The 27207-nt window shown below is 41.1% G+C and overlaps 3 protein-coding genes and 1 long non-coding RNA gene across 4 annotated transcripts; 3 read left to right on the plus strand and 1 right to left on the minus strand.

Moving 5' to 3' along the window:
- Positions 1-2791: 2791 nt before the first annotated feature.
- LOC116677875 (uncharacterized) lies at positions 2792-22543 on the minus strand. Its single transcript, XR_004329079.1, has 3 exons — positions 22533-22543; positions 15442-15449; positions 2792-2833 (listed from the first exon to the last, which is right to left on the minus strand). It is a non-coding gene; the product is annotated as an uncharacterized LOC116677875 (long non-coding RNA).
- LOC116677874 (olfactory receptor 11A1-like) lies at positions 5783-6754 on the plus strand. Its single transcript, XM_032508092.1, has one exon. It carries the CDS (start codon positions 5783-5785, stop codon positions 6710-6712), a length of 930 nt encoding a protein of 309 aa, XP_032363983.1. The 3' UTR covers positions 6713-6754.
- On the plus strand, positions 19271-20209 carry LOC116677871 (olfactory receptor 142-like). Its single transcript, XM_032508091.1, has one exon. The coding sequence runs from the start codon at positions 19271-19273 to the stop codon at positions 20201-20203; it is 933 nt and encodes a 310-aa protein (XP_032363982.1). The 3' UTR covers positions 20204-20209.
- An 850-nt stretch (positions 22544-23393) lies between the features above and the next one.
- On the plus strand, positions 23394-24326 carry LOC116677866 (olfactory receptor 4D1-like). Its single transcript, XM_032508087.1, has one exon. The coding sequence runs from the start codon at positions 23394-23396 to the stop codon at positions 24324-24326; it is 933 nt and encodes a 310-aa protein (XP_032363978.1).
- The last annotated feature ends 2881 nt before the right edge of the window (positions 24327-27207 follow it).

Here is a 27207-nt window from a genome sequence, read left to right on the forward strand (position 1 = left end):
CAGTTTTGACGGCTTCACTATATACAAAAACTCTAAAAATTGTGCGCCCACATAAACACCTGGGAGCTCTTTGAGAATTTTCAGCAATTTGGCCAATACCTGTAAGGGGGCTACAGAGTACCCCCTTATGCGTGGAAGTCCTAAACTTGGATGTAGTACTTGGACTCCGATCTTCACCGGACTTGATATTGATATTGCTCTAATCATTGTGGACATAGTTCCCATTTACCTCCATTAGCTCCGCCCAACCAGAAGGTGGCCATTTTGACTTTATGAATTGTCCTCTGTTTTACATATAGGAACTGAGAATGTGCCCCCCCAAACCCCCCACTCTGACATCTCTCCATTAGCATGTATAGGACCTGAGCATGTGCCCGCCCCCCAACACTCTGACATCTCTCCATTAGGGGGCTGTAGAAACAGGAACGGTTGAATCTTGGTTTACATTCCGATTTACATGAAACTTAGAATGTGTGGTCTACATGTGATTTAAGCCCCCCCCCCCCAAACTCTATCCACACCCATGTACACAGACCACGCCCCTTTCATAACTTGCAGGTTAACCATCACTGGGTAAAAAAGCCATAAAGATGTCTATATCATTTTTTAAAATTCCTCCAAATAGTGGTAAAGGCCAGTTTTTGGTCATTTTGGCCAATAACAAGTTTTTAAAATTCAATACGGTGATGACGCCACATTGGGGAGAGTAGCCTCAACCTAGTACTACAACTATGGCGACTGACTGGGATGAGGAAGAGGAGGAAAGGCCAGCAGCTGTGTGATATCGAAGGTAAGGGCCCGTTCATCACTGCGTGCCGCTTTAATTATTATAAGGGGCCCGATGCACTGAAGTGGAAGGAACCTATTGTTTTTGTAGGGATTATTCGGGGTCTAAGCCCGAGGATGCGTGCACCGCAGTAATGCAAAGCGATACGCGGTTCTCATAGCAGGGCTGTGGAACCCTATTGTTTTCCTAGGGATTCTTCTCCTCCTCCATTATTATTGTTCTCCGCGTAAAACTGCTGCTGCAGCCCAAACCGCACATGATGGCGGTGTGCCCTTTTCAGGACTGGTCCAAAACTCTGCAAAGACCTTAGATGCAACAATTGACCCACTTCCACCACTAGTTGGTGCTATGGCAGAAAAAATGTGCATTGGAAATTTAAAAACCATGTATCCACGCGTTCCCTGGATCCTACTGGATCTTGTGATATAGGCCACGTCCATTTCCGCCTAGACTGTTGCGTGAAAAATTGCAATATATGGAAAACCAACTTTTTCAAACTCCTCCTAGACCGTGCAATGGATCTCCACGAAACTTGGCACATAGCATCTCAAGACCGACTTGAGACAAACTTGTACAAAGATTTTTTTATAGAATAAAGATTGCTTATATTACGCGCAAACAAATTTGTGTAGCTATCAATGAAAACACAGACTTTGCCATTTCTCGGCCAAAATAAATGCTGTCAAAGCCAAACTTTAGCTTTTTCCTTGGCATGACCCACTGAGTCTCTCAAACAAATGTCTCGAACATTGGCCACTAGGGGGCACTACAAATACAACACATTTATATCTCATAAACCACTCATCCGACTTATAAAAAATTTGATGGGTACCATCTAGGCCCACTCCTGAGGTGGTCCTTACAGTGGGATACTTATTGGCTCAAGTGGGCGTGGCCTATGGGCCAACGTCCGGAATAACAACTTCCACTAAAGTGAATTACTTATAATTAACAGGATAGATGTAGAAAGCCCAGGGTTTTCCGGGGTCATTGTGCTATTAATCTGTACTGTTATATGCGCCTCTCGATGTTTCCTGACATTTGCCCCCCCCCCGCCTTTTCGCTTTGGGTTCCCTTTTATGCTCTCCCCGGGTTGTTGGGGTTGACTTGCGCGGGGAAGCTTTGACCCCCTTTTAACTGCTTGCAGTTCTAGTTATGCTTCTCTTCATGAACCCCCCCCCGCTGCAGCCTAAATTGTGCAAGATGGGGGTTTGCCATTTTCAGGACTGGTCCAAAACTCCGCAAAGACCTCAGACGCAACAATTGACCCACTTCCACCAATAGATGGCACTGTAGCAGAAAAAACGTGTTTGGCCCTATAGTTTTTCAGGGTCATTGTGCTATTAATCCATACTGATGCATGCGCCTCTCCATATTTCCCGACGTTTGCCCCCCCACCGTTTCGCTTTGGGTTCCACTTTCGTGCGCTCCCAGGGTTGTTGGGGCCAACTTGCGCTAGGAGGCTTGGACCCCGTTGTAACTGCTTGCAGTTCTAGTTATTATTGTCTCTCAATTTTGAGGGTCTTAGCATGCGCGAAAACTCACAAAAACTTGCACACATGTCAGGCCTATGAAAAATCATGAGGTTCTGTAGTGATTGGTCTGGGGCGGTGACAGGGGGCTCTACAGTGCCCCACAACGTGCACCTTGAGTTCGACAAAAGAAAATTAATATACTAACTTTTGAGGGAACATGCGTATCATCTGGAACTCAATCAAGCTATTTATAGAAAAAATCTTAAAAAATGTACAATTAATGATATGCCGAATTTCGTGCAAAATTTTTCATTTTACGAAGAAGTTTTTGAGGACTTTAGGATCCACGAAAAATCTAAAAATTTGTTTTTGCCCTTGGGCACTTTTTTGACGGCCTCCATATATACAAAAAATCACAAAACTTGCCACCCACATGAACACCTGGGTGGCCCGTACCTATCACCCGTACCTTCATAGCGCCCCCCTAATTGGACTTGGACCGATCTTCATAAGATTTTATATTGATAGTGCTCTAATCATTGCAAACATATTTCCCATTTACCTTCATTAGCTTGGCCCAACCGGAAGGCGGCCATTTTGAATGAATGCATTTTCATGTGTTTTACATTCTTTTGAACTCCTCCTAGGCCGTGACTGCAACCTTCTTGAATCGATTGATTAGCGATGGAGAAAGTGGCTGTAACTACAGTGTAGGTTGTCAAATCTGCTTGAATCCCCAAGAGTCCAGGCCTGAGAACATCTAAAGGCCAATATTGACTTTTGGAGATAGCACTACCAACTGGAAACAGGAAATCAGCCTAATATGACAAACATCACCTGACTTACATGAAACTTAGAATGTGTGGTCTACATGTGATACTGAGCCCTATACTTTAACCATGACCACTTTTCATACAATTTGAACTGTTTAAGGTCTTGTGTTAGGTGTAATTGAACTCAGCAGAGAGTTCCTTCTTCATTAGTGATCCTGTGGCCCACCCCCTTATGCTTAAGCCATGCCCACTTCCATAACTGGTGACCCACTTAAGGGACAGTCTTGTGTGAGGCATGATTGAACTCAGCAGGGAGTTTTCTTTTTATTGGTGACGATTTTCAGTGTCTGAGTGCACGGTCGCTAGGAGCGACGTGCACCAGTAACCCCGATGTTTGAAGGTTAGCGAGGGCCCGTCCAACGCTGCTCGCAGCTTTGATTATTATTACTACTATTATAATTTTTTTCCGGTAAATACATTGCCTTTTTGAGGGGCTTAACATATTCAAAAACTCACCAAATTTGAAGGTCGCATCAAGTCTGATGAAAATGTATGTATTTTAAGTGTTTCAAGAATAAAGTGCACAAAATTGGCTCGCTACGTAGACTCACAGAACTTGGTACACATATGTAGCATGGCAGGGCGGACATAAAAGTCCATTGTATTGATACCCTAAACCCAACAGGAAGTCCGCCATTTTGAATTGAATTTCTCCTCCTATTTCATCTGGTCATCTTCAAATTCATTTGAAGATTAATGGCTTCAAACTGCAGGTGCTAAAACGCCCTTAGAGAAATTGATCACTTTAGAGGAACTACAGAATAGAATATCTATTTTCTGCTGTACAGGATTTGCAAAATGAAAAATCAGCTTTTGATGGGATCCCATAGGAATACTATGCTACGCTTTGGTAACAACTGGACTCATTCCTTTTTGACATGATTAACTTCTCTATTGAGAATGGTGAATTCTCAAGGGATGTTAACAGTCTTGATCTATTACTCTGAGTGCTCTAGCTATCGACCTCTGAGCCTGCTAAACTCTAAATCACTATCTGCAAAACTCCTAGCCTGTCACTTGGAGTCCCATTTGTTAGAATTGTTGAACTCTAACCAAAAAGGATTCGTAAAGACAAGACTAGCAGCAGAAAATGTTAGACGCCTTCCCCACATTGTTGATGTAAGTAAGACCCCAATGTCACTTCTCTCTCTTAAAGCAATGAAAGCCTTTAATGTGCTTGAGTGGTCATTTCTATGGTCAGTCTTAGAGGTGATGGGCTTCAGTAACACTTTCATTGGTATGAATAAAGTTATGTATTCTAACCCCTCAGCCCGAGTCATAACCGGACGCACCTCCTCTTTAAATCCAGTTTCTAGATCTGCACACCAAGGCTGCTCCTTGAGTCCTGCACTATTTGTCCTCTCCTTTGTCCTCTTCAATTGATTCTGATCTCACCAATATGCATTCACAATATACAGAATCACTTCTCACTATTTGCGGACAATGTTTTTTTTTTAGAACACCCCTTTGATTCAAAAATGTAATCAAACCATAATCTTAAAATCAAACGTCAAATAGAATTTTGGATTTTTTCAATCATGACACCCCTAATCCAGAGAGTACCCAGCTTCTCGGCCAATGTGTGCTGTGATAGGACGCCTGAGCAGCACACATAAAAAAGGAAGCCAAAATCCCTTTTTTTATCTTTGTGATAATTCTTCTTCAATTGTCTTGAAAATGACAAATGGGCCCTTCGATACAATCTTGATTGAGTTATCATGAGTTGATACTACAATAAACTTATCGTGATATTCTGCAATTAATTGCAATGCATTTTATTTAAATGAAAACTGCTTTTCTTATTTCTTTCTCTGATATCTCTTTCTTTCTTTTACCAACTTTCTCGTGAACGCTGACTTCACTGGAAAATAAAGTCAATTACACAATCTAGAAGACTGAAAAAGCAATTGATTTTATTATTCTATTACCTTAAAAGTTTATTATCATATGGAGTTTATATAATTAAAGATTTATACTTGCCCTCCGTGTACAGTATTGCCATTGGATATAATTTGATACTATGCTGTATTGTTTTTCTTCCCCTCCCATACTTGAAATGTTCTATATGCCTTTAGAAAGCTTAATTTTCTGCTGACACTGATCAAACATAATCTTTAACAATATCAAATATGAAACGGCCGATATATCGGGGAAACTACTTTAAAGTGTCTTTTTATGATACTGACATCGGTGTTGGAACAGCTCTAATGGAAACCATTTCTTCTCTTGATGTTTCTGTTCAAATTAACTTCTACAAAGTTTCCTTTTAGCTGACGTCAACCAAACAGAATCTTTCAATGGAACCTTTTCATAATGAGCTCATCCTGCTGCTGGGGGGTCCTCCTTATTAAAAAGGATAAAAGACGTCGAAACAAAGGTTCAGCTCAGTTAGGACGGATTCAGTCTGACTACAGTGGGTATAAGATCAAATATACACAATGTCACACATGTTTTATTACTAATGTGTATCCTGAACATTATGATGAACTAAATGGTTCATTTGGGGGTGTTTGTTTAAACTGTTTCCATGATGATGAATATGTTTCATATTACTACATTGATGCATGTTCATGTGTGCTTGGTGTTTAAGTCCAAATAACTAACTAGTTACATATAGTTTTACAAATGTAGAACAAAAGTTAACGTAATAATTATTTGTCTTATTGTTATAAACCAAGGTGAGGACCATGTTCAACTCGACACAGGTTTCATATTTCATACTTTCTGCCTATTTTGACACAGGAGGTTTTAAGTACTTATATTTCTTGCTGATTTTGTCCTTATATGTCTTCATAGTGTGTGCCAATGTGCTGCTGGTTGTGGTTATCTGTGTGAACAGGAGCTTACATGAACCTATGTACCTTTTTCTGGTCAGCCTGTTTGTAAATGAACTGTATGGTAGTACAGGGTTGTTTCCATTCCTTCTGGGTCAGATCCTCTCGGACATTCACACTGTTTCTGCTCCCTTCTGCTTCCTGCAGATTTTCTGTGTGTATAGTTATGGAAATGTAGAGTTTTCTAACTTAGCGGTCATGTCTTATGACAGATATCTTGCTATCTGTTATCCTCTACAATATAACACACACATGACATCAAACAAGGTTGTTGTGCTTATTGCTCTAACATGGTTATTGTCATTGGCTGGAGTTGGAGTGGCAGTATCTTTAACTTCCTCTTTAAAGCTGTGTGGAAACATCATTAACAAAGTGTACTGTGATAGCTATAGTGTTATCAAGCTGGCCTGCTCTGATACAACAGCCAATAACATTGTTGGACTCGTTAATACATTTACAGTAACGTTTGGTCTTATAATCTTAAATCTTTTGTCTTACATGAGGATCCTTAAAGTGTGTTTTTCTGGTTCTAGACAGACCAGACAGAAAGCTCTCAGTACCTGCACACCTCACCTTTTGTCCCTGCTCAATTTTTCCTTTGGATCTTTCTTTGAAATAGTACAAAGCAGGTTTAATATGAACTATTTACCCAATATGTTGCGTATTTTTCTGTCATTGTACTGGCTTACATGCCAACCACTCATCAACCCTTTACTGTACGGACTGAAAATGTCCAAAATACGCATCGTATGTAGAGATCTGCTCTTTGGGGGGAAAAGGTAACTTAACATGTTATCTGACAACTAAGAGCTTTGCTCGTTATGAATAAAAAGAAATACATTAAGTTAATGAGATATGTTTGACAGTACTTTTGTCAACTATATCTACATAACGTGACAACCTGTAACTATGTTTTAATAAAACACAGCCGACAAGGATGAGTTGAATGATTCAGCAAAAGGCTTTCTTTAAATCACCAACAGGAGATTTATGCAGTGTTCTACGTTTGGATTTTTGTAATAATGTTTTAGTCATTTTATTGTTATCAGACTCAGGTACATGATTTATACTAAATAGATAATGAAACAACCATTTATAAATGAAATCATGTTCCCATAATGAACCAGTTGCAAACTATTACTAAATGCTTTGTTCATCATTTGTAAAGCATTGCTCCTGTGTTAATTCTCATAAATAAAGCATTTTATACACACTCATGAATGGTTTGTTCATAGTAAATAAGGCTCTTAAATATAATGTTCATAAATAGAAGTTTGACAATCAACAAGTATAGCGAAAACATTTGTGAATTAAATCATTTTCTCTCATTTGTTCAAGACTTAAATAAAATGTTATGATTTAAAAGCCACTTATAAATAGCCCTAAACTAATAACTGGGGTGTTATTACATATATTCCAAATACTTCCCAACAATGAAACCCATGACTCCTTCAGGAGTTACTGCTAGTTAGTTAACTACATGGCATGAGTCCATCTAAAGTGAGGATCTGCTACGCTTTACAAAGCATTTCATAATGAGTTGCTAAGGTTACCATAACCTGGACACACAAATGCATTGTTCTATTTGGACATGCCTTCAGAAATATGCCTATGGATATTAGTGTGTTAATGCATCTTTGACAAGCACGTGTGTGTGTCTGTGTTTGATAAATATAATTAGTAGACCAAGGTCAAGCATTCGGGTTTTTTTCTATTTTATTTCCCCCTTTCATACAATACAACACAAAATACAATCGAGCCGATGGCGAGGAAGTGGAAGACAATTACAATCGTATTCTGGCCCGGGTCTTAGAAACCTGAAGGCTAAGGCCACGGCAGTAGAGATACGCAATCAAATGTAGGACGGGTCCCTGAGACCTGAAGGCCAAGGGGGCAGTAGTTGGGGGGGGGATACGATTCAATACTGGCCCGGGTCTAAGGGACCAGAGGGCCAATGCCGCTGTAGTAGAGAAATACTTTTGAATACTGGCCCGGGTCCCAGAGACCCAAAGGGCCAGGACCACTGAAGTAGACGTGACATGAATTAAAACCAATGTGGGTCCCAGGGACCAGAATGCCAATGCAAAAAGTCAAATGCACTGAACGTCTAACCCGATGGACAACACAAGGGTTATACTGTAAATATGTCTGTGTGTGTGAGTGCGTGTGCATGCGCACGCGCGTGTGCTAAATATATTTAATAGACCGAGTTTATTTTTTCTTTTTCTCCCCTTTCATGCAATACGACACAAAATACAAATGAATACAGGACGGTAGGCCAAGGCCGCGGTAGAAGTGAAATACAGTCAGATACAGGACAGGTCCCAGAGACACGGAGGCCGAGGCCCAATAGTGGAAAAAATACCGTCAAATACAGGACGGGTCCCAGAGTCTCAAAGGCTAAGGCCACGGTAGTAGGGGGAATACGACTGAATAATGGCCCGGTTCCCAGACCTTCATACCAAAGCTGCTGTAGAAGTAAAATACAGTCGAATGCAGGACGGATCCCAGAGACCCGAAGGCTGAGGTTGCGGTAGAAGTGAAATACAGTTGAATGCAGGAGAGGTTCTAGAGACTCAAAAGGTTGAGGCTGCGGTAGTGAGGGGAATACAATTGAATACTGGCCTGGGTCCAAAAGAACCGAAGACCGAGGCCGGGCTAGAAGTGAAATACAGTTAAGTGCAGGACGGGTCCCAGAGACCCGAAGGCTGAGGCTGCGGTAGTGGGGGGAATACAATTGAATACTGGCCTGGGTCCCAAAGAACCGAAGACCGAGGCCGCGCTAGAAAAGTTAAGTGCAGGACGGGTCCCAGAGACCCGAAGGCCAATGCTGCGGTAGAAATAAAATACAGTCGAATCCAAGACGGGTCGCAGAGACCAGATTGCCAGTGCCACGGTACTGAAAAATAGAGTCAAATACAGGATGGTCCCAGAGACCCGAAGGCCAATGCTGCGGTTGAATAGAAAGAAATACTAGAATACTGCCCCAGGTCCCGGAGACCCGAAGGACGAGGCCACAGTAGAAGTGAAATACCATAGAAAGCCAACCCCAGCCACCTTAGCATCCACAGGCCAGACCTGCCCTTGGCCAACCTGCTTACCAAGGTATGTGATAGTGGCCTTACCAAACTCACACTTGGCCAAGTTAAGGGTAAGCGAAGCGTCCGTCAGCCTATGAAATACAGTTTCTAGACTGGACATTTGACTCCTACACTCACTGGAGTAGACCACCACATCATCCAGACACAGTTAGATACATATCTCCTAATACACGTTGCATCTGGCGCTGAAAAGTGGCAGGTGGGTTCTTCATGCCAAACGCCATCATATTTTACTGCATAAATGCATCAGGAGTGACAACGGCAGAGATTTCAGAAGCCCGCTGTGTCAAAGGAACCGGCCAGTATCTTTTGAGAAGATCAAGCTTTGAAATACACACAGCTGGTCCAACCCTGTCAACACAGTCAGCCATTCGGGGCAAAGGAAAAGAATCTGACACAGCAACAGAATTTACTTTACAAAAATCAGTACAGAAGCGAGGACTTCCATCAGACTTAGGCGCCAACAAGCACAGTGAACTCCAGGGACTATAGCTGGGCTCGGCAAGACCATTCGCTACCAAGTAGCTAACCTCATTCCTCATGGCCCCACTTTTAGCAAGCAGACAGCGGTATGCGAGCAGCATTACCCATGTTAATGTCGTGCTCCAGCACACTGGTATGTGAGGGAACATCTTTTAATATACTAGTATACCTGCTAAGCAAGCCAATCACATCCTGTTTGAGAAGCACGGGGAGATAGGACAGCTGTTAGTAAAGTTTAGACAAGAACTCAGAATTAGCTAGCCTACCACACAGATGACCTTCACAGGGTGTCATCAAGTCTGCTTCCAACTCAGGCTGAGTACCAATGAGAGAATAATCCCCTACCACAGAAATGTCTGGGGTCGTTTCTAGCCCTCTCTTGTTAGCCCCTCTGGGATGAAAAGATTTCAACATGATAATATTACATAAGTACGGATAACGTAGCCAGTATCTAAAACTTTATCTTCCACTATCTGATATGTGCCGGGCCTTGGCTGCAGGACTAGTGATACTAATGACTCTTTCCAAGACAAGCCCGGGCCCTGTGGATTCAATTCTTCCTCAATTTATGTTGTGATAGGTAATAGGTAAAGAATGGTGAATAAGCACTTAACTGCAAACTTAGCAAATTTAGCATCCATTCCTCGTCAGCTACAGCCTGTCCCAAAAAATGAAAACACACTAACACTAGCCTTACTAAACGTCAGGTCTTTGGCAGGAAAATCATTTTTAATCAATGATTTTATTATTAAGCACAATCTAGATTTTATGTTTTTAACTGAAACCTGGTTAGACCATAATAACAGCGCTGCTGTTCTTATCAAGTCAGCTCCCCCTAACTTCAGTTTTATGAGCGAGAATAGAGTGAATAAGAAAGGAGGTGGAGTCGCCATTTTGTTTAATGACTCATTCCACTGTAGGAAAATATGTTATGGAAATTTTGTTTCTTTTGAATATGTTGCTTTTCAATTAAGATCTTCCCCTCAAGCGATATTTCTAAATATCTACAGGCCACCTAAATATTGTGCAACCTTCATTGATGACTTCACTGAACTGCTGTCAATAATCTGTATTAACTTTGATTGTGTAATCATTGCGGGTGATTTTAACATTCATGTTGACCCCCCAGGACAGGGGGACCAAAGAACTGTGTTGTGTTTTTGAGAACTATGGACTGACTCAGCATGTGACAGAGCCCACTCACAATAAGGGGCACACTCTGGACTTGATTGTCTCCAAGGGTCTGAACATTTCCAAGGTTTTGGTGACTGACGTTGCTCTCTCTGACCATTCCTGTGTTTTCTTTAACGGCACTATCTCTGTGCCCAAAAGTGTCCAAGCAAAGATAATCAGAAAACGGTATATCACTGAAAACACCAATGAAACATTTATTCAGCTTTTTTCCTCCACACCCGCCCTCTCTGGGCTCTCAGTCACTGAGCTTGTAGATAATTTCAACTGTAAAATTACAAATGTTATTGATGCCATTGCTCCCACTAAGGTCAAAGTTGTCTCTGGTAAGAAAAGATCTCCATGGAGAAATGTCCTACTGGTGAGAACAGAAAAAAGAGAGTGTAGGAAAGCTGAACGAAGGTGGCGAAAAACAAATCTCCTGGTCCATTATAACACCTATAAAGAGAGACTTCGCATTTATAATTTGGAACTGAGGAATGCAAGGCGGTCCTTTTTCTCTGATATTATCTCTAGAAACAATAATAATTCACGTGCTTTGTTTGCTACTGTTGATAGGTTAACAAACCCTCCAGTACCAGTAGCATCTGAACTTTTATCTACCAAAGCCTGCAATGACTTTGCATCCTTCTTCAAAGACAAAATTCTGAAGATTAGACAAACAGTCAGTGCCTCCATATCAAGTCCAGGATATGTGTTGTCACAGTGTTCAAGCAAAACTATTTCCAATATGACAGAATTTCATATAATCAACCATGAAAACCTGGAGGACATTATACAACATCTGAAATCCTCCTCCTGTTGCCTTGATATTCTACCAACGGTTGTTTTCAAAAGTTGTTTGGCTTCTGATCTTCTACAGATTGTGAACATGTCTCTTCTTTCAGGTATCTTTCCACAGGCCCTGAAAACTGCAGTAATCAAGCCTCTATTAAAAAAGAACAATCTAGACACATCAATAATGAGCAACTATAGGCCGATATCAAACCTTCCATTTTTAAGTAAAATCATTGAAAAAGCGGTTTTTCTACAACTTAGCCATTTCCTGTCACTAAACAACAGTTTTGATACCTTTCAGTCGGGTTTCCGACCACACCACAGCACTGAGACGGCTCTCGTCAAAGTCTTTAATGACATCCACCTTAACACAGATAGTGGCAAAATTTCAGTCTTAGTACTACTTGATCTCAGTGCTGCATTTGACACGGTCGACCACGCCATATTACTAAACCGATTGGAAAACTGGGTAGGACTTTCTGGCTCAGTACTAAACTGGTTTGAAACCTACTTACAGAATAGGGATTACTTTGTGACAATAGGTAATTATACATCCGAGCATGCAAATATGACGTGTGGAGTTCCCCAAGGCTCTATTCTGGGGCCTCTTCTGTTTAACATCTATATGCTCCCACTGGCCCAGATTATGGAGAACAACAAAATAAGTTACCATAGTTATGCGGACGACACACACATTTACATAACGTTATTGCCAGGGGACTATAGTCCAATACAAAAACTGACTAAGTGCATCGAACAAATTAACGACTGGATGTGCCAGAACTTTCTGAAATTAAATGAAGGAAAAACTGAGGTGGTTGTTTTTGGAGCAAAAGAAGAAGGATTAAAAGTCTGTGCTCAGCTTCAAACAACAATGTTAAAAACAACAGACAAAGCCAGAAATCTTGGTGTAGTCATGGACTCAGACCTGAACTTTAACAGCCACATTAAGACAATTACAAAGTCAGCCTACTATCACCTTAAGAATATATCAAGGGTTAAAGGACTTATGTGTCAACAGGATTTGGAAAAACTGGTCCATGCTTTCTTCTTCAGTAGACTTGACTACTGTAACGGTGTCTTTACAGGTCTCCCTAAAAAAATCAATCAGACAGCTGCAGCTGATTCAGAACGCTGCTGCTCGAGTCCTCACTAAGACCAGGAGACTGGATCACATCACTCCAGTCCTCACTAAGACCAAGAGACTGGATCACATCACTCCAGTTCTGAAGTCTTTACACTGGCTTCCTGTGTCTCAAAGAATTGATTTCAAAGTACTCTTGCTAGTTTATAAATCACTTAACGGTTTAGGTCCAAAATACATTTCTGATCTGCTACTACACTATGAACCACCCAGACCTCTCAGGTCATCTGGGACAGGTCTACTTTCTGTCCCCAGAGTCAGAACTAAACAGGGTGAAGCAGCTTTCAGTTTCTATGCTCCTCATATCTGGAATAAACTCCCAGAAACCTGTAGATCCGCTGCTACTCTCAGTTCTTTTAAATCAAGGTTGAAGACCTTTCTTTTTGATGTTGCCTTTCTTTAAATGACTGCTCATTTCTTTAAATTTCTTATGCTGCACTGTAACTTTTATTCTTGTGTTTAATGTGTCTATTTTTTTTAACTGTCTATTCATGTGTTTTACCGGTTTTTAATGCTTATGATTTTTAACTGTTTTTACTTGTGTTTTATCTGTTTAACTGATTTTGTGTAAAGCACTTTGAATTGCCCTGTAGCTGAAATGTGCTCTACAGATAAAGCTGCCTTGCCTTGCCTTGCCTTCCACCACATACCCACCTGAGAACCGGGCGGCAAGAGGAGAGTCAGTTGTGGGCAGCAAGACCAACACCTTGTCACCAGCGGCAAACTGTAGCTCGACTGCCTTCTTGTCAGTGCGTCTCATGTTGACCTGAGATGACGAGAGTGACTCCTTGGCCAACCGTGCAGCATGGTGCAGACGTTCTCTAAAGCAAGATACAAAATCCAACATGTTCTTTACACCAGAATTATCACCTACTAGCTTCTCCTTCAACACCTTCAACAGGCCAAGCACATTGTGACCGAACACTAGCTCTGCTGGGCTAAACCCTAGAAATTCTTGCTTTGCACAACGGACAGCAAAGAGAACAAGATCTGCACCTTGGGGAACTTCACGTGAGGAAGTATCACATTTGCTAAAAATGACTTTATGAGTGAGTGTAAACTCATCTGCCAGAGTGGCAGCTTGCTGTAGGGTGGACACTTTCTGCTCAATTAAATACACAGGTGTACGCTCAGGTACATAGTTTTTAAATTCCTCTAAGAACATTTGCTCATGCAAAGAAGACAGATGGGCAACCTTACACGCTGCACACCACCTATCAAAAAGAATCCTTTTCTCTCTCGCAAAGTCTACATACGACTGGCTCTGGCTTTTCCTAGGACTGCAGAAACGCTGTCAGTAGGCCTCAGACACCAGCTCATATGCTTGCAGAATTGCACTCTTTACCTTTTAAGAATCAAGCTCGTCCTCCACAGACCAGAAGCAGGCGTCTTAAGCTTTACCCACTAACTTACACTGGAATAAGATAGCCCACACGTCCTTAGGCCACTGTAGAGTGGCAGCAATACATATGTTCAAATGCACCAAGCTTCTACCTCTGACTCATGGAAGACAGGTACCAGCGAAATGTGCTTACTCACTTCAAAACTGACAGCAGAACTGTGAGAAGGCGCACCAGCTGTGGTGATGTTACGGGCAACTCCCAACCCAGCCTGTGTTATGTGTTAACATATCTTTAAGGCAGTCTCCACCTCCAATTTCTTTAACTCTATGTCTCTGTGGAGCTGAAAATCCCTCTCTTTCTCCTCCCCTCTCTACCTGAAGGTGCATTAACCGCACCTTAAACCTTGCATCCAGCTTAGAACCCGGAGATGAATCTACTTACACTGGTTCAAACTGTGTTAAAGTGACCGGCTGACTGGCTCCCTCGTGTCCAACAACTGGACTAATAGTAATGGTCTGATCTGTCATATCAGTACACTCACCGCTAGATAAGGGCTGCACACGTATCACAAGTTTGATTCAGAGGTCAAACAGAAGCTCCCAGAAGCTCCCAGAAGCTCCCAGCACCTCTCTGCCCACTCTCTACGCTGGCTTCCACAGCAGCCTCTCTGCACACAGCCATGCTGTCCTCTCTTAAGCTGCCAAGCACTTATCAGCCGATCGGCCTCAGCTGCTGGCCTGTCATCAGCAGCACACACCTGCAGAGAATCACACACACCTGCAGAGAATCACACACACCTGCATAGAATAAACACACCTGCAGAGAATACACATAACACAACATGACACGTGACACCTGTCACTTGGAGTCCCATATGTCAGAATCAGTGAACTTTGACCAAAAAGGATTCGTAAAAACAAGACTAGCAGCAGAAAATGTTGGACGCCTTCTCCACATTGTTGATGTAAGCAAGACCCCAATGTCACTTCTCCCTCTTGAAGTCATGAAAGCCTTTAAAGTGCTTGAGCGGTCATTTCTAGGGTCAGTCTTAGAGGTGATGGGCTCTGGTAACACTTTCATTGGTATGAATAAAGTTATGTATTCTAACCCCTCAGCCCGAGTCATAACCAGACGCACCTCCTCTTTATTTCCAGTTTCTAGATCTTCACTCCAAGGCTGCCCCTTGAGTCCTGCACTATTTGTCCTCTCCTTAGAGCCTCTGTCTCAAGCCATTCATCAATCGATTCTGATCTCACCAATAGGCATTCACAATATACAGAAACACTTCTCACTTTTTGCGGACAATGTTTTTTTTTTTTTTTTAGAAAACACCTTTGAATCAAAAATTAATTAATGTTAATGTGATCATCCTCCACCTGCCCAACCCTGCTACAATAGCAACTGCAGTGGCAAAGTGAGGACAACATCCAAGAGAAGATTATCCATTTTATGCTCCAAGTCCAGTGGGCGGACCTCAGTCTCTGCAGGTTCAGCTCCCTTTCTTAATCTATCTACTGTACACGCCTCCATTCTGAAGAAGAACCTTAAGGAGATGGAGCTTAAAGAGGTTTGACGTCAGATAGAAGAGGACTCGAGCTGACATTGAATGCCAACAGCTGGAGACCATACATTACGGTTCTGCAGGCACTGCAAGAAAAGTATGCCCAACCAAGACAGCTTGTTCATTCTGAGCTAGGCACCATTCTCAACAGCTAAGCGCTGAAGTTTGGTGATGTCAATGTCTTCGACACCTTCCTGCTATCAGTTCAGTCCTTGGTGGGAATGCTGAGGACCCTAGAAGGGGAGAATGGGTATGAGCTACGTTGTGGCTCGTACGTAGACCGGCTCCTGAGCAAAATGCCTCGTGCTTATCGTGATGGCTTTGTTGAATACTGCCTGAGTCTCCACATTCTGCAGACCAGTACAGACATAACCTACACTCTCCCGGATCTAGAGACTTGGTTACAGGTTTAGTTACAAGCTAAGCGTATCTCCAGTCAAGCAGAATCCTTGTACTAGCAAAAAGTACCCAAACCAATCAACAAGGATCCAAGTACCACTCATTCTAAGGTGAGACCAGCGTCCGTCTTCCTCACAAAAGAAGAACAGGTAGACACACCAAAGCTGGTTAGAGCCAAACACACAGCTAAACCTAAGCTCTATTGCCCATATTGCAAGAATAAGGAGCACTACCTCAACTCCTGGGAAGAATTCAAGAAGTTGACCATCATCAAGTGGATTAAGGAGGGTAGAAGATGCTGGAGATGTGGTAGAGACCATGCTGTGGACCGCTGCACCCTTAAGCGGCCTTGCAAAGTCTGTAAGGAAACATACCTTACCCTTCTGCGTGAGGCAGTCCAGGAGGTCCAGCTCTCAGTCCATGTTGCGCAATCCATGCACTGCAGCATCATGTCCAGGACCACTGAGAACCAGCTTTACCTGAGGACACAGTCATACTATGTTGACAACTGCCTACAACTTACATGCACCGTAGAAGAAGCTAAAGACCTGGTTGACAGCCTACAGAAGCTACTCTCTTATGATGGTTTTGAGGTAAGGCAGTTGACGAGCAATCTACATTTAGTCATTGAGAATCTTCCCCCCGAAGCTAGATCAGCAAGCGGCGAGCTATGGCTGTCTAGGAGCAGCAGTGGCCTCCAAGAGCAAACCCTGGGCTTAAGATGAAACTTTCACAGGTACACACTGGGGTACAAACTGTAACTGTTGGAACCCTCAGAGGCCACCATGAGGACCTATAAGATCCTGGCTAGCCAGTATGACTCCATAGGTTTCTTTTGGCCATTCACTACCCCGGCCAACGTTCTCATTCAGTACTTGTGCAATCAAGACATTGGCTGGGATTACCCAATACATCCTCAGACCTTTCTGGACCAGTGGCTCAGCTGGGACGAGGTACTCCCAAACTTGCTTCACCTGGAGCTTCCTGAATCCTACAATCCAGTCCGTGCTGACACCCCTGCTTCAACAAGACCGCTCCACATCTTTACTGATTCGGCAGACGATATTACCAGAGGACTAAATTTAAAGGACCTGGCATGTCCTCACAGATGGACTCGAGGCCCAGATTTTCTGCACAACCCCTCAGATGAGTGGCCAGTCATGCCTCACCCCAGTACCGAACCCGAGGTAAGGGAGCTCAGGAAGTCCGCCTTCATTAGCACCATGTCAAGGGCACTTTAATCTCAATTGCCTGACCTGGAAAGACCTCATCCAAACGGTTGTTCAGATCCTTTACGGGGCAGATTCCCGCTAGTCCCATGACGCAGATGACTTCATCACAACAGATAAACTCAATCTGGCAAAGGCCCACATTGATTAATTTCCTGATCATCCGAGGTGGGGGTCCTTGGCGCAACACTAAACACCTGGAAAGGGATGCCAATTATCCTATTGTCATGTATCCCAGGAATCACATTATCAAGCTACTGACTCAAGACTGGAAGACCTAAGGAAACACCAGCATGCTTGCCGAGACAGTTTTGGAGGGCAAAGCCTAAAATGCCAAAGATAGCTGACCATGCAAGTCTACACCTTTACAAGCCACTATTCTACTCAACGGGAGTGGACTGCTTTGTCTCGTGTACTGTAAAGATTGGCTCGCAATATAAGAAGAGATGGGGCATTATGTATAAGTGCATGAAAATGAGATGTTTACATCTAGTTCTATTGGAATCTAGGACAGAGATGCCTTCTTGATGTTCCTGCGGCATTTCATTGCTCAACGTGGTAAGCCCTTTGAGCTACTGTCAGACAATGGCACAAATTTTGTTGGAGGGGACAGGGAACTACAAGAGGCATGCAACACCATGGGCCCAACGTTGCAGCAACAGGTAGCAGAGCAGAGAATCACTTTTAGCTTCCACCGACCAAGTGCTCTTCAGTGCATTTACTTTGACTGAGATATGCAAAAGTTCCCATTTTGGTCACTAGCTACAGAAATAGGTTTTGTATTTCGTTTGCTTTGAATGTATTTGAACCAACCTAAATTATGATCATAACTTTTTTGTCTGGGCCATCTGTAGATTCTTTTCACAGCGTTTCAGGCAGATTGGACTAACAACCTTCCATTCAGGAAATGTGTGGCTATAAGGTTTAAAATTGACGATGTAAGGTATAGGAGTTATTGGGGAAAAGATGTGTTTTTAGTTATGGACCCCTTTGCTGGCAGAAATGTCTCAATTTTTTAAAAATTGCACCGCCCAACCATGAATGCTGGTACTGGGTTTCTACCCCCCTCAAGTTTGGACCCTAAAAAAATAGTTTTTTTTTCCTGAGGCAAGTTTGTAGTCTTCACGTGGATGTCATTATCATCAAATACAAGTAATAGTTTACACATATTTGTAAATTCATCCCACCACTGCTGCCTCGCGCCCACCCATATTCTTGCCATGATTTCAAGGTGACTAGGAAGTTTCTTTTGGAGACGAGCCAGACTTCATGAGGTGGGACAATTCATCTCATCCTGAGTTTGTTTAAGAGGATTTCTTTCAGTGGAGGTTGGTTGGATGATCCTGAACCTGTCCCTCCAGCTTCCTCTGCACCTAAGGCCAACCTTCCACCAAATTACTTTCCAAGAGATTCCACGGTCAGAGACAAATGTCCACTATGGGAATGAAATCCTGAGTCTTGCTAGAGTCGGGGAGCTCCGTTGTCTCAATCATTTGGTTTAAGGTGTTCATAAAACTCAGTCCCAGTCAGTCTTTTTCCTGTGTAGACGTTCTGAGAAAACCCAAACTGTTTGATATTATCTGAGACTGCACCAAACAGGAAGCAACAAACTGGGTAGAGCCAGTGTTCTCTATGGTTTCATGGTGCTGTGCAAAACAGAAATGTGTTGTTTTCTTCAAGCATCACTTAGAAACCAGCAGCTACTCGTTGCCACAGCGACCAGGTGCTCTGGTACTGAGGTCCGACCGCTGCTGTGGGCGTCTGCTCACTGGAAAAGGTTAAAAGACGCAGAGCAGAGGTTGGAGCTCAGTTAGACTGGACTCCCAGTCCCACTGAAGCAGATGAATGTTAGCATTCTCCCAATGTCATCAACTGTTGGGTAATGTCTGACCTTTAGTATTACAGCAGACACTTGGTGAAGGGTATGTTTGATGAACTCATTCTCTCCTGTTTGATGATTGAATGCTGTTTGGGATCAATGTCTTATCTGAACACAGTCTGGAGAAAGCTGGAAATGTTTGACTAACCTTTCAGAAATCCTTTAATGAAATGTTACACGATTGAGTTATCTTGTAAAATGTTAAACTATTTAATTTTCAGAGACAGGAGGATCATGATCAACTCTACACAGGTTTCATATTTCAGACTTTCTGCCTATTTTGACACTGGAGGTTTTAAGTACTTATATTTCTTGCTGACTTTGTCCTTATATGTCTTCATAGTGTGTTCCAATGTGCTGCTGGTTGTGGTTATCTGTGTGAACAGGAGCTTACATGAACCTATGTACCTTTTTCTGGTCAGCCTGTTTGTAAATGAACTGTATGGTAGTACAGGGTTGTTTCCATTCCTTCTGGTTCAGATCCTCTCGGACATTCACACTGTTTCTGCTCCCTTCTGCTTCCTGCAGATTTTCTGTTTACACACTTATGGAGCTATTGAATTTTGGACCTTCGCTATAATGTCTTATGACAGATATCTTGCTATCTGTTATCCTCTGCAATATCACACTCATATGACATCTAAAAAGATTGCCCTGCTTATTGCTCTGACATGGTTGTACCCTTTACTTGTCCATATTTTGACAGTGTCTGTTCTGACTGCTCCTTTACAGCTGTGTGGAAACATAATTAACAAAGTCTACTGTGACAACCATAATGTTGTCAAGCTGGCCTGCTCTGATACAACAGCCAATAACATTTATGGACTTGTTAATATATTTACAGTAATCTTTGGTCTTATAATCTTAAATCTTTTGTCTTACGTGAGGATCCTTAAAGTGTGTTTTTCTGGTTCTAGACAGACCAGACAGAAAGCTCTCAGTACCTGCACACCTCACCTTTTGTCCCTGCTCAATTTTTCCTTTGGAGCTTTCTTTGAATTAATACAGAGCAGATTTAATATGAACTATTTACCCAATATGTTGCGTATTTTCCTGTCATTGTACTGGCTTACATGCCAACCACTCATCAACCCTTTACTGTACGGACTGAAAATGTCCAAAATACGCATCGTATGTAGACTTCTGCTCTTTGGGGGGAAAAGGTAACTTAACATGTTACCTGGCAACTAAGAGCTTTGCTCGTCATGAATAAAATGAAATTAATTTAGTTAATGAGATATATTTGACAGTACTTTTGTCAACTGTATCTACATACCGTGACAACCTGTAACTATGTTTTATTAAAACACAGACGACAAGGATGAGTTGAATGATTCAGCAAAAGGCTTTCTTTAAATCACCAGCAGGAGATTTATGCAGTGTCCTTTGTTTGGATTTTTGTAATAATGTTTTACTTATTTTATTGTTATCACACTCAGGTACATGATTTATACTAAATAGATTATGAAACAACCATTTATAAATGAAACCATGTTCCCATAATGAACCAGTTGCAAACTATTACTAAATGCTTTGTTCATCATTTGTAAAGCATTGGTCCTGTGTTAATTCTCATAAATAAAGCATTTTATACACACTCATGAATGGTTTGTTCATAGTAAATAAGGCTCTCAAAAATAATGTTTTAATTAAAGTTTGACAATCAACAAGTATAGTGAAAACATTTGTAAATTAAATAATTTTCCCTTCATGAACTATCTACAAACTATTAGTAATTTCTTTGTTTATCTTTGGTAAAGCAGAGTTCCTATATTCATTGTAATTAGTAAGCAAAATACATTTACTAAATACATTTACTAAATGGTTTATCCATAATAAGTTAAACCATGTAAAACTTTTATAAGTTGAATGTTTTTAATAATGCATAAAGATGCATTAATCATTTGTAAATGAAGTTATTTACCATTATTAACTAGGTACTCTGGAATGTACGTATAAGGTTGGTGAAAAACTAGGAAGTCTCCTGGTGAGTTGCTATAGCAACGCAGCAGTGCCAGCGCAGCAATGCAGACAGTAATTACTTTTTTCTTACTCTCAGTGAATAGCACCGAGTGAAAGTCAACGTTTTCTTTCTCTCTAGTGACAGTGATCATGTCGTTAGTTCAGATTAGTACTGGTAAACTTATCTGGGTCTAGGAACAGAAGATATCATGCGCTCTCCTTTTTATTTGACAAAAACGCAGGATTTTAACATCCATAGGAGGCGGAAGAGGCGAGGGCCCGTTCATCGCTGCTTGCGGCTTTAATTATTATTATTAATCTTCATCCGGCAAATTTATTGCCTTTTTGAGGGGCTTACCATATTCAAAATCTCACCATATTTTGCAATCGCATCAATTATTGTGAAATTGTACGTATTTTAAGGGTTTCGGGAATAAGCACACAAAAATGGATCGCTAGCGCCCCCTGCAAATATTATGTAAAATTGTACATTTAACGTAGACTCACAAAACTTTGGAGACACATGTAACATGTCAAGAGGTACATAAAACTCCACTGTAGCCATACCCTTAACCCAACAGGAAGTCCACCATTTTGAAATGGATGTTCAAAATGAGTGTGATTTGTCCATTTTCATACCATTTGAATGTTTAAGGTACAGTCTTGTGTGAGCTGCTCGGCCAATGTGTGCTGTGATAGGTCACCTGAACAGCACACATAAAAAGAACAAGGAAATATTAGATATTGGTAGAAATCATTTTTTTACCTTCATGATAATTCTTCAACTGTCCTGAAAATTACGGATGGGCCCACCGATACAGTTATCATGAGATGATACTACAATAAAAAATTGCAATATTCTGTGATTAATTGCAGTACATTTTATTTAAATGAAAACTGTGCTTTTCTTATTTCTTTCTCTGATGTCTCTATCTTTCTTTTACCGAGTTTCTCGTAAACACTAATTTCACTGGAAAACTCAATTGAACCATCTAGCGGACTGAAAAAGCTATTAGTTTATTATTCTATCATCTAAAACTTTCATTATTATATGTAATTTATATAATAAAAGATTGACACTTGCCCTCTGTGTACAGTATTACCATTAAAAATAATGTGATACTATGCTGTTGGGGTTATACAAGGATTGGACCCAAAATGCAGAGATGAGGACAGCAGGCAGGTAGGTGAGGGCAAATCAGAATTTATTAAACAAAGACTGGGGGGAAAAACACGGGGAGCAAAAGGAGCAGGCAAAGTCCAGGGACAATAAAATCCAAAAGGTCCAAAAGCAAACAGTCCAAAACAGGTTCAGGGGAAGGCAACATCAAAAACAGGGAAACAACTCAGGGGACAACTCACTGGGAACATCTGGAGCAGGACTGCAACGCAGACACAAACACCTTCACGAGACAAAAAGATCTGACAAGAGACAAGGGAAGCACAGACATTAAATACACAAGGTAACGAGAGGCAGATGACAAGAGAACCGGGAATCAGATGGAAAACATCAGGTAATCACAAGAGCTGGAACACACAGGAAGTAAACCTAAAAGCAAGACAAGACAGAAACCCGACTTCAAAATAAAACAGGAACCAGAACACACATACACTGAGGGATACACATAACAGGACCAACAACACAAGACCGGGGAGAAAACTGAGACAAAAACGCAACGAGGGCCAAAAGGGAAAAATAATCCCAAACAAAACCCCAAACCACAATACTATCCTGTAATGTTTTTCTTACCCACCCATACTTGAAATGTTCTATATGTGTTTAGAAAGCTTACTTTTCTGCTGACACTGATCAAACATAATCTTTAACAATATCAAATATCAAACAGCCGATATATCGGGGGAACTACTTAAAGTGTCTTTTTCTGATGCTGATATCGGTATTGGAACATCTCTAATGGAAACCATTTCTTCTCTTGATGTTTCTGTTCTAATTAACTTCTACTAAGTTTCCTTTTAGCTGACGTCGACCAAACAGAATCTTTCAATGGAACCTTTTCATAATGAGCTCATCCTGCTGCTGGGGGGGGGGGGGTCCTCCTTATTAAAAAGGATAAAAGACGTCGTAACAAAGGTTCAGCTCAGTTAGGACGGATTCAGTCTGACTACAGTGGGTATAAACTCAAATATACACAATGTCACACATGTTTTATAACTAATGTGTAACCTGAACATTATGTTGAACTAAATGGTTCATTTGGGGGTGTTGGTTTAAACTGTTTCCATGATAATGAATATGTTTCATATTACTACGTTGATGCATGTTCATGTGTGCTTGGTGTTTAAGTCCAAATAACTAACTAGTTACATACAGTTTTACAAATGTAGAAAAAAAGTTAGCATATTTGTCTTATTGTTATAAACCAAGGTGAGGACCATGATCAACTCTACACAGGTTTCATATTTCAGACTTTCTGCCTATTTTGACACCGGGGTGTTTAAATACTTCTATTTCTTGCTGATTTTGTCCTTATATGTCTTCATAGTGTGTGCCAATGTGCTGCTGATTGTGGTTATATGTGTGAACAGGAGCTTACATGAACCTATGTACCTTTTTCTGGTCAGCCTGTTTGTAAATGAACTGTATGGTAGTACAGGGTTGTTTCCATTCCTTCTGGTTCAGATCCTCTCCGACATTCACACTGTTTCTGCTCCCTTCTGCTTCCTGCAGATTTTCTGTTTGCTCTCTTACGGAGGTAGAGAATTTTGGACCTTAGCCTTCATGTCTTATGACAGATATCTTGCTATCTGTTATCCTCTACAATATCACACTCGTATGACATCTAACAAGATTGCCCTGTTTATTGCTCTGACATGGTTGTACCCTTTTCTTGTCACTACTTTCATAGTGTGTGTTCTGACTGTTCCTTTACAGCTGTGTGGAAACATTATTAACAAAGTGTACTGTGACAACTATAATGTTGTCAAGCTGGCCTGCTCTGATACAACAGCCAATAACATTTTTGGACTTGTTTACATGTTTACAGTAATCTTTGGTCTTATAATCTTAATTCTCTTCTCTTACATGAGGATCCTTAAAGTGTGTTTTTCTGGTTCTAGACAGACCAGACAGAAAGCTCTCAGTACCTGCACACCTCACCTTTTGTCCCTGCTCAATTTTTCCTTTGGATCTTTCTTTGAATTAATACAGAGCAGGTTTAATATGAACTATTTACCCAATATGTTGCGTGTTTTTCTGTCATTGTACTGGCTTACATGCCAACCACTCATCAACCCTTTACTGTACGGACTGAAAATGTCCAAAATACGCATCGTATGTAGAGATCTGCTCTTTGGGGGGAAAAGGTAACTTAACATGTTACCTGGCAACTAGAGCTTTGCTCGTCATGAATAAAAAGCATTGCTCCTGTGTTAATTCTCATAAATAAAGCATTTCTATACACAATCATGAATGGTTTGTTAACCTTAAACAAGGTTTATAAATAGAAGTTTGACAATTAATAAATATGGCGAAAACATTTGTAAATTAAATAATTTTCCTTTCTTATTATCTACAAATCTTAGTAATTTCTCTGTTTATCGTTTGTAAAGCAGAGTTCCTATATTCATTCTAATCAGTAAAGCATTTGGAAATACATTTAGTAAATGGTTTATCCATATTAAGTTAGCCCATGTGAAATGTTCATAAGTTGATTTCTGCAATAATTCATAAATGGTGCATTAATCATTAGTCAATTAAGTAATTTACCATTATTAACTAGGTACTCTGGATTATATGTATAAGGTTGGTGAAAAACTAGGAAGTTAATGATTAACAGACAGTCTAGACCTACATTTGTTCACAAAATGTTATGACTTAGGAATAACAATAATAATAATAATAATTAATTGAATTTAGATAGGCAAGGCCAGGCAGCTTTATTTGTATAGCACATTTCAGCAACAGCAATTCAAAGTGGTTTACACAAAATCAGTTTAAAAAAACAGTTAAAAATAGAAGAAAAAAAGCAAGACCTGTCCCAGATGACCTGAGAGGTCTGGGGGGGTCATAGTGTAGTAGCAGATCAGAAATGTATTTTGGCCCTAAACCGTTAAGGGATTTATAAACTAGCAAGAGTACTTTGAAATCAATTCTTTGAGACACAGGAAGCCAGTGTAAAGACTTCAGAACTGGAGTGATGTGATCCAGTCTCCTGGTCTTAGTGAGGACTGGAGTGATGTGATCCAGTCTCTTGGTCTTAGTGAGGACTGGAGTGATGTGATCCAGTCTCTTGGTCTTAGTGAAGACTGGAGGTATGTGATCCAGTCTCTTGGTCTTAGTGAGGACTGGAGTGATGTGATCCAGTCTCTTGGTCTTAGTGAGGACTGGAGTGATGTGATCCAGTCTCTTGGTCTTAGTGAAGACTGGAGGTATGTGATCCAGTCTCTTGGTCTTAGTGAAGACTGGAGGTATGTGATCCAGTCTCTTGGTCTTAGTGAGGACCCGAGCAGCAGCGTTCTGAATCAGCTGTAGCTGTCTGATTGATTTTTTAGTGAGACCTGTAAAGACCCCGTTACAGTAGTCAAGTCTACTGAAGATGGAAGCATGGACCAGTTTTTCCAAATCCTGTTGACACATGTGTCCTTTATGGCGCTTTTCACAGACTCAAAGCCACCCATAAATAGCCCTAAACTAATAACTTGGGTGTTAACACATATATTCTAAATACTTCCCAATAATGAAACCCATGACTACTTCAGGAGTTACTGATAGTTAACTACATGGCGTGAGCCCATTTAAAGTCAGGATCTGCTACGCTTTACAAAGCATTTCTAAATGAGTTGCAAAGGCTGGCAGATATAAGAATGTACAATTAGGATTTGGACCTGAAACAGAAGAACTTCTCTGTTCTTCTCTGGTGATATCTCAAGGGAAGGGATAACACAGTCTTGATCTCCTTACTCTGAGTGTTCTAGCTATCGACCTCTGATCCTGCTGAACTCTGACTTTAAAATTTCTGCAAAAACTCCTAGTCCGTCACTTGGAGTATGTCAAAATTAGTGAACTCTGATCAAAAAGGATTCGTAAAAACAACACTAGCAGCAGATAATGTTAGACGCCTTCTCCACATTGTTGATGTAAGTAAGACCCCAATGTCACTTCTCTCTCTTGAATCAATGAAAGCCTTTAATGTGCTTGAGTGGTCATTCTATGGTCAGTCTTAGAGGGGATGGGCTTTGGTAACACTTTCATTGGTATGATTAAAGTTATGTATTCTAACCCCTCAGCCCGAGTCATAACCAGATGTACCTCCTCTTTATTTCCAGTTTCTAGATCTTCACGCCAAGGCTGCCCCTAGAGTCCTGCACTATTTGTCCTCTTCTTAGAGCCCCTGGCTCAAGCCATTTGCCAATCGATTATGATCTGGTGGCCTTTACCACTATTTGGAGGCATTTTTAATAATGATATACATATCTTGAGGGCTTTTTTACCCAGTGATGGTTGACCTGCAAGTTCTGAAAGGGGCGTGGTCTATGTACATGGGTTTAGATAGAATATGGGGGGGGGCTCAATGTAACGTGTAGACCACACATTCTAAGTTTCTTGTAAATCTGAATGTTTACCAAGATACAACTGTTATTGTTTCAACAGCCCCAGACAGGAAGTTGATCCTCTACAACTTGCGCATTGTGTTTGCAATCAAAATTCTTTTCATAGATTTTTTGTCTCAAGTGTCACGGCGTCCACATCCAAGTTTTCTTCACGGCCAAGGAGGAACAAAGTACGTTTCCCACATAACAATAAAAAACAAATAAAAATTCTGACAGCGCCATCTAATGTTTGATTGGGATCAAGTTTGGCAAAGATGCTAAACTGGCCACAAGGAACAATGCTGTCAAGGTTGGGGGTAATCGGAATGATTGTTTTCATTTCCTGTTTAGACAGAAAGTTGTTATAACTTTCACATTTTTGCACTATGAAAAATCTTTGGAGAACTTTTTGTCATAAGTGTCAGTAGATACTACCTGTGAAGATTAAAGAAGATTGCAATTACGGCCTAGGAGGAGTTCGAAAGAATGTAAAACACATGAAAATTCATGGAGTCAAAATGTCGCCTTCCGGTTGAGCAGAGTTAATGAAGGTAATAGGAAATATGTTCCTAATGATTAGAGCAATATGTGTGTCAAACCTTGTGAAGATCGGAGTAACTATGTACAAATCGCTGAGCAGTCTCGCAAAGCTCCCCGGT

The sequence above is a fragment of the Etheostoma spectabile genome, unplaced genomic scaffold, assembly GCF_008692095.1.
Source record: "Etheostoma spectabile isolate EspeVRDwgs_2016 unplaced genomic scaffold, UIUC_Espe_1.0 scaffold00006092, whole genome shotgun sequence".
Lineage (NCBI taxonomy): Eukaryota > Metazoa > Chordata > Actinopteri > Perciformes > Percidae > Etheostoma > Etheostoma spectabile.